This window comes from Lepidochelys kempii, chromosome 8 (assembly GCF_965140285.1).
Source record: "Lepidochelys kempii isolate rLepKem1 chromosome 8, rLepKem1.hap1, whole genome shotgun sequence".
Lineage (NCBI taxonomy): Eukaryota > Metazoa > Chordata > Testudines > Cheloniidae > Lepidochelys > Lepidochelys kempii.
This window is the reverse complement of record NC_136387.1, coordinates 32837366-32845498: the sequence shown is the minus strand read 5'-3', so window position 1 is coordinate 32845498 and position 8133 is coordinate 32837366. Positions and strand designations below refer to the sequence as shown.

The following is an 8133-nucleotide window of genomic DNA, read 5'->3' as shown; positions in this document are numbered from 1 at the left end:
AAAAATATTACCAAGTTACCCAAATATAAAATGGCATGAAAAACATATGAAGTAGATTATTTACATCTTAGTTAAGAAAACAATGAGATAGCAGCAGTTTCTAATTGCATGTAATAGCTTTTGTACATTAAAAAATGTAATTGACTTATTGCTTAAATAGTTCAATTTTTGGTAAATTTCACTCCAATTAATTGGTGTATTTCATCAATCCACACAATAATTGATACCCACCACAAAATGGAAATTAATTGTCCTATACCAAATCAGAGCGGATAATGCATGCATGAGCCTTAGCATAAAAGGAATTTTTTTTTGGCACATATTGAACTTTTTATGATCTCTGAAGAGCAATCTGCTGAATTTTCTATTTTAAATGCACCCTTTCATTATACCATTTACCACTCTGAATATGGGAAATAAGTGTCTGTTACTACCGGCTTTCTTTTTTCCAGGGGTGACAGATTTAATTCTTTTTAAAGACGTGTCTCAACAATTGTATTTTTGTTTGTGTTTTTTTTTTCTGGAATAAGACATTTGAAATGTATGTTTGTGTAATGAAAGCATTATCTTTATCTCATTAAAGAGTGCATTACTGTCTCTAAGCTTTATAATATCCCATATTCTAGGTTTTCCTATTACATTCTTAGTCCAAAAGAGCTCATTTTTCATTCTGCTAATCTTTGTTCTTCTTTGCAGTGTGCAGAGTCATAAACCTCATGTTTAAAATATACATGCAACCATTTTGTAGAAAAATAATCATTTTTATTAATTCAAGAGAGTTCATATAGAATTTATACCAATCTTTGTCTCAAAGTTTCAATCAGAAGTGACCTCAGTGAAAGCGGTCAGAAACATTATTTATTGCTATGGGTGGAACTAAGAATCATTAACTAGTACACATTTAGAAGCAATGCGTGTTTATTTTGTTCTTTGGTTAAGTATTGTTTCTACACCATTTCATACATGTCTAAGAACAGGGATAATAAATTTTGATAAGAAAGTTTGAAAATGTTTTTTAAGCTAAGACTGATTTTACATCATTTTCACTGTTATAAATTCTTATGTTTAGGCCAGAGATATAAAAAGGCAGAAGTTATTTAAAAAAATAGTTTTCAACTCCTATCTAACAATATGGTGAGGTCCAAAACTTTCAAAGTCTATATGTTGTTAGTCAATGCTCTGGTTTCCAAAGTCAGCGTCAACTCATCATATCTAAACTGCTTGCTTCCGTAGCCCCTTCACAGCGCAGGGCATCAGCCATGTCTCTTCGAAAGACCGACATGTTCTGGGTGAATCTGGGCACGAGAAAACCCCAAATCTTTGGTTAAACCAGACCTCTGATTTATGGATTTATTTAGATTTAAACAATAGGAAAAACATTAAAAATGCTCAGATAAAATCTCTAGGTGTCCTAATAATTAGTCTTACAACATAATAACAACTAGCCAGCAGCATTAAAAACATTATGTGTGGACAGCCTGTAAGCTCAGACCATTAGGAGCATGAACTATTTATGAATGGTAAATTCAGCCAGCCAGGAAATCAAAACAGGAAAGCTCCTTTGAATCCCATGCTGCTTATGGGAAAAATGCCCTCAACCATCCCCCAAAACCTTGACAAATGAATGACTTTGTGCCAACATGCTCCGAAAGTCATTGAGTTCAGACTATTTCAGACCTAGTGTCCTTTCTTGATAGTGAAGGCAGAGTACAACCTGTGTCTCAGCAGAACAGGACACAGTTACACGTAAGGCAGACCAAATTCGCTTGTTTATCAACGTAGTTGGAACTGTCTCTTTTACCATATTTGCTGGCAAGTTTAAGGCAGAGGTGGGCCAGAATTGGAATCTCATATCTGAACCACTTTTCATATGATATATATACTATAAGGCCTATTTTCTGGTACTGATTTGTCCAAAAATCATATGAGAACAGATGGTGCAAACTCAATGAATACTGTACAGCTTTTTTGGGGCCCAAATCCCACTAGGACAGCACATGTAATTTCAGCACTATCACAACCTGAAACTGAACCCTTGCCCTGATTCAGCCCTAAAAGCAAGTACAAACCTGATCCAGATCAAATCCACTTCCTCAGTCTGTCTTTATTTAAAACACAGTGTAGCATTGCCATTTATCACATTTCACATACGTATTTTCAGCAGCAGAAATTAAATGTTTTGTTTCTAATTTAAAATATTAGGCACAATCCTGATCTTAGATGTGCCCCCAAATATAGGACCCTTCCTCCTTTTTTAAATGCTGCAGCTGCATTGATTGCAGCTGAAACATTCTTTGCTTGGAGGCTGTCAAATCTCACAGGCTCAGTAAGGTCAGATTAAGGAAGATGTCCAAGGAACACCAATTGTGAATTACAGTTTAAGGCCCTGATCCTGCAAAGGGCTCTGTGTAGATGATGTTTGCAAAGCCAATGGGATTCCAGGTGGGTCTAAGATCCCTAGAAAGGATTGGGGCTGATATCCCTTCCTATTCATGCTCTTCATAGTTCACTGCAGATAGCAGCAGTGTGGTAGGTTAGGGCTTGCTGCGTGTGGTTACAGAGGATGCATTTCAGAATGTTTCTGTGCATACTTCTTTACTTTTGTGTTTGTTTCTTTGCTAATGAAAACTGATTTCTGCTCACATTTGAACATTCCAAATTAAAATAAACAAGTAAAACAGACTTTTCTAGGAAGTTACAAGACACTTAAAAGAGCCCAAAATAACCTCTGAAAATAGGACTGCCTAGGTCAGGGGTGGCCAACCTGAGCCTGAGAAAGAGCCAGAATTTAACAATGTACATTGCCAAAGAGCCACAGTAATACGTCAGCAGCCCCTCATCAGTTCCCCCACCCCCCGCGCCTCCTACCCACCGGCAGCGCCTCCCTCTCCCTCCCTCACCTCTCAGTCAGCTGTTTCGTGGCATGCAGGAGGCTCGGGGGGGTAGGGGGGTGAGGGAGGAGCGAGGGCACGGGAAGGGGTGGAGTGGGGGCAGGGCCTGTGGCAGAGCCAGGGGTTGAGCAGTGAGCACCCCCAGGCACATTGGAAAGTTGGCATCAGTAGCTCCAGCCCTAGAGTCGGTGCCTATAAAAGAAGCCGCATATTAACTTCTGAAGAGCCGGATGTGGCTCCGGAGCCACAGGTTGGCCACCCCTGGCCTGGGTATAAGACATGTTGCTTGTTCATACTATGGCTGCCTGAAAGCCATCCCAGGAAGCTGGGAGAGAAGATCACTCATTTGATGTATCGTTCCTTTAACGATTCTAGATAATACCTGTTCACATTACCCCCAAGTGAGCAGTCTACATATCTCTAGCTGCAGCTACTAAGACTTCCCAGAAGACCACCCAACCTTTGGAGTTTAGAATACTCCACAGACACCGTACGTTGCAATTCTATTTTAGGAGGCTGTGTGTGTTTGAACTTAGGGCTTATGCAAGTTAGGTGATGATAGCCCTCAAGACTGAAGTCTTGGTCATCCACAGAACAGAGACAGCATGGGTAGCTGGAGCACAAGCTTCTCCCACTGACCCCAGCCAATGCACCTAAGTGTTAGCGTGGAGGTGAAAGGGGAGTTCAGCCCCTTTGTCCATATGACATGTCAATGGCAAACATCATGGTATATGACATACCTTTTAAACTCTAAATACTCCAGGGGACATAGCCCTTAATTTGGGCATTTTTGGTGATGAGATGTGAACGGTAATCTGTTTTTCCAAGCAGCTATGTGGACTCTTAAAGACGGTAGTCGTTTGCTATATCAATTTAAAGTCAGATAGTGTTCAGGTTAAATGCTACAGTGGCCCATAAGAAGTCCAATGGCTGGATATTAAACTAGACAAATTCAGATGAGAAATAAAGCACCATTTCTTTTTTAAACAGTGATGGGGGATTAGCTATTGGAACACACTACTAAGGGAAGTGGTGGATTCTCGATGTCTTCAGATCAAGACTTGATGCCCTTCTGCAAGTTATGCTTTAGTCAAACACAAGTTACTGGGCTCAATGGAGGGGTAATTGAGTGAAATTCTCTAGCCTGCGAGATACAGGAGGTCAGACTAAACGAGCCAATGGCCTCTTCTGGCCTTACAAATCTATGAATCTATATGAGTAAAGTAGCTCAGTGCTAACTGTACACCAGAATATGGGAGTCCCATAACATTTCACACCTGAGTCATGGACATGATTTGATGAGATTGACACCTAGTCTGTGGTTGTTCCATGGGTGACTCTACTGTTTAATGGCTGAGGTTGGTTGTGGGACCTTAACTGTATTTCTGTACTTTTAAAACCTTTCAAGTATAACTTTAATTTTAAATTTCCAGGCCAACATTGTTTATTTCCTTAGAAAATATTATCTCAAGGGTTCTTCCCTTTAAGTAACTGACAGATATGGAGTTAAGGCTTGAACTATCTACCTATAAATAAATACTCTGGGAATTTCTTTAGTTGTTAAAAACACTGGTGGGATTGTTCAGTCACAGAAATCCCCATGGAGCTTACAAACTGTGCAGAGATGGATCTCTATCCTCCCCAGACTGTCTGCCACCATTACCTCTTATGGTTTCCTCCTTTCTGGTTCCCACATGGCTCCCCACTACATGGAGAAAGCTGCATATGAGGCATGTTAAGTGGACTTATTTCATGGAATAAGTGTGGTCACTACACTACTAGGTGGGACCCCTTCCATCTCCACACTGCCCGCTCTCAACTGGTTCCCTCCATTGCCATTATCCACAGTGGGGTCATGTGGAGTTTATAAACTTAGTATCAGGGATATAAGGAAATGATCATCTCTGCAGAGACCATAATGTGTTCAAAAATGTATTTTAACAGCTAAATAATTTCAAAAGCAACCCTCTTCCACCTAAAAATAGCCCAAGGCACCAGTCCTAGAGTAAAACAACAGATTAAAACCCATCTGGGGGTTCTAAACCAAACTGTTTTGGAGTTTTGACAAGTCAACATTTCTCAGAAAACAATGGAGAAATGGAATCATCTAATAGTTTTAACTTTCCCCACTCCCAAATGTCTTGTCCAGTTTGTCTCAAGCTTTCCAGGAAATTCTACCATGGTATAAATCACGTTAAGATTTTGGTTTGGTGGAGTAAAGGTGAGGGGAGGTGAAAACACAGTTGGTAACAGACAACTAGTGTGAACCTCAAATGCAGTCAACTTCTATTGCTCTTGTTTTAAACTAACCCAATTTTTTTACAGCAAGGGTGAAAGTGAGTAAATTGCCAATCTTGGTCTTCTAAAAAACAAACAAACAAAAAACAGCTCAGTAGTGTTACAGTTAGCTGGTATGAGGACCCAACTGACCCTCTCCCATTTCTGTCTTTTTACAGTTCGTAGTTACATCCTTACGTCTGCAGGGGCTAGGGTCAGTCAAAGCAGCAGCACTTAGAGTAGCAGACGCTGCAGAAGCCATCGTAGTTCTGCAGCACCCAAGAGCATCAGACCGGTTTTTGTTGGAGAGACCATGTTGGAGAAAGGGAGACCTATGCTCCTCCCAAGAAAATGGGGTAGTTTTTTTCAGTGGGGAGGTGGTGGCCAAAAAGAGAAAGGAGCACTCATTTCCTGGCAGGCCCTGCCTTTGAGACTATCCTAAATAAATACATATTTAAAAGCAACTAAATAGATAATTATCAAATGCTCTGGCTCCAACTAGTAAGTCTAAGGGAGGATTATTGGGTAGGACATAACCTTACTTTTAAAGGAAGCTAACAAACTCCACTGTAGTTGCAGGTTAGCCCAGAATACTCTGTTATGTTATTCTCCGGTTGAGTGTTTTATTTGGCTTTAATCAGTAGAGAACACTTTGGGTGTTGTGAGCTTACCTGTCTCTGTTCTTTACCAAAAGGTTTTGTTCCACTCCTTCCATTAGGTTCCTAAAGCACTGGTCAAGGACCTCTCGTTTGTTGTCAGGCTGGCTGGTTATCAAGCTTGCTCTTAATTCACTGAAGTACTGTGATCAAAAGGCAGAAAATACTTAGGAAACAAACTTTGGAAGTGAAAAGCAGAGGTTGCTCACCTGTAATCAGAACCCTAAATGAGCTCTGTGCATTCGTACTCTTGAGATGCGCCGATGGTGCAGCATGAATTGCTGGAACGTATTAACACCAGTGCCTGTTGGAGTGCTCTTGAGCACCAAGCAGCTCACAATGTTTGGAGTAAGAGGTTCATAGAATCATAGAGTATCAGGGTCGGAAGGGACCTCAGGAGGTTGTCTAGTCCAACCCCCTGCTCAAAGCAAGACCAATCCCCAATTTTTGCCCCAGATCCCTAAATGGCCCCCTCAAGGACTGAACTCACAACCCTGGGTTTAGCAGGCCAATGCTCAAACCACTAGCTATCCCTCCCCCCAGCATGGTGAACTGGCTGCCTCAGTTCTTTTGACTGGTTCCTTAGGTCCTAAGTTGAAATTAGGACACCCAGGAAGAGGGACGGTGTGTGGAGAGTGTGGATATGTAGAGTCCATCTTGAAGAACTCCAGTTACAGCTGAACAGCCTTTATTTCTTTGTCAAATGGCTCCTACCCATTCCCACTCTTGGGAGTCCGGCCAGAAGCACTCCTCCCTCTGGACAGTGGGATGAGACGGCCTCTGACATATAGACTGTAATGCTTCTTTACTGGACCAGGCGTCTGACCTCGATGCTAGATCTAAGCAATAATGGTTTGTGGAAAGTATGAATTGGGCGATAGGTGGCAGCTCTACAAGTTTTTAATATGGGAATGTGTGTAATACAGGCCACGGAAGTGCCTTCACTCTAGGCGAGGGTGCTCTAAGCCTTTCTGGAAGTGGAACAGAAGTGTGTTCATAACACTCTTCAATACGGAGGCCAACCCACTTGAAAATGTTATGTGATGCCATTACCTGACCTGTACTTTCCCCCCATAAGAGATAAACAGTCTATATGATTTTCTGCATATCTCTTTAAATAGAAGCCATCCAAGGTGTGCAGCCTAGCTTCTCCTGAGTAAGAGTGAGGCCTAAGGAAAAACACTGGCAAGTTTATGAACTGGTTAAGATGGAATTTTGTTACCATCACTTTATCTTTGTGAAGGATTGTAAGAGTGGGGGTCCGCCATGAAAGCCTACAGCTCACTCACTTTTCTGTAGCTATTCCATCTGCTAGAAAAGGATATCTTAATCAAGAGATGAAACGGGGAACAGTCTCCCATGCGTTTGAAGAGAGACGCCATGAGCTAAGTAAGTACTACACTGAAGGCCAAGTTCTAAAACTGTCAAAGTCCTATGGCACATGCTGTCAAGTGGAGAGTGTGTGTCCCCCAAAGTAGGAAATATTGCTTCCACCTGTAAAGTACAATTTTGGCTCCAGTTAAGGAGGCCAACAACTGTGCTGGGCTTTTTAACCCCCTTGGGGGCTGGAGCGGAGGCTGAATTCCCAGCACTTACGGATCCCTGGTGCTTCAGAACTGGAAGGTTTAACTCTAATACTTCTAGCACTAGCATAACTTGGAGGCTATTCGGATGCACCTTTCTGATCCTGGGAGTGAAGAAGCTGCATATGGAGCAATAAGAACACAAATAACCTTCCCCAAGCAGGCCAAACAACACACATGGATGTTGAAAACAGGAAAAATGGCAGGACAAGTAGCGCACCTTTGAACCCAGATTTGTTTTCAAATTCCATAATATTGGAACAAAAGACTGGTGCCAGAGCAGTAAGATCCTTAGTACAAAACAAAACAAAACAAGAAAAGAAGAAGAAAAATAAAAAAAACACCAACTAACTAAAACCTAGCTAAACAAAAAGATGATTGCACTGGCCATGATCCATTCTGATGAATCTGGGTCCCAGGACCACTGAGGCTGCTGGTCTATCTGCTCCCATGGTTGAAAGGAAGCAGGGTGATTGATGCTTCCTGCCACTCTTCCATAGTCGCACCCTCTGAACATTCAGAGTCAGGAAAGGTAGTAGTTGTCAGAACACTTCAAAGGGTACCGCTGCTGGAAGATAGGTTTCACAGTCCAAGCTGTACCATTGGTGTGTCCCAGCAGAAGCCACTGGAAGATTTTAGGGCCAAATTTTCAAAACCTGGCCACAAATAACTGCTGATGAAATTTAGGTCATTTAGGCATCATGCACAAGATCTAGACTGCACCCC

The 8133-nt window shown here is 41.7% G+C and overlaps 1 protein-coding gene across 3 annotated transcripts in view; it reads right to left on the bottom strand.

The window, feature by feature from the left end:
* Window positions 1-900: 900 nt before the first annotated feature.
* RANBP17 (RAN binding protein 17) overlaps window positions 901-8133 on the bottom strand; it is a 269237-nt gene continuing 262004 nt past the window's right edge. For all 3 annotated transcript variants that reach the window (XM_073355989.1, XM_073355992.1, XM_073355993.1), the window contains 2 exons: window positions 5840-5967; window positions 901-1295 (listed from right to left, as the gene is read on the bottom strand). In XM_073355989.1, the coding sequence (XP_073212090.1) occupies window positions 1199-1295; window positions 5840-5967 (225 nt within the window). In that variant the 3' untranslated portion in view covers window positions 901-1198. The remainder of the gene's footprint in view (window positions 1296-5839; window positions 5968-8133) is intronic.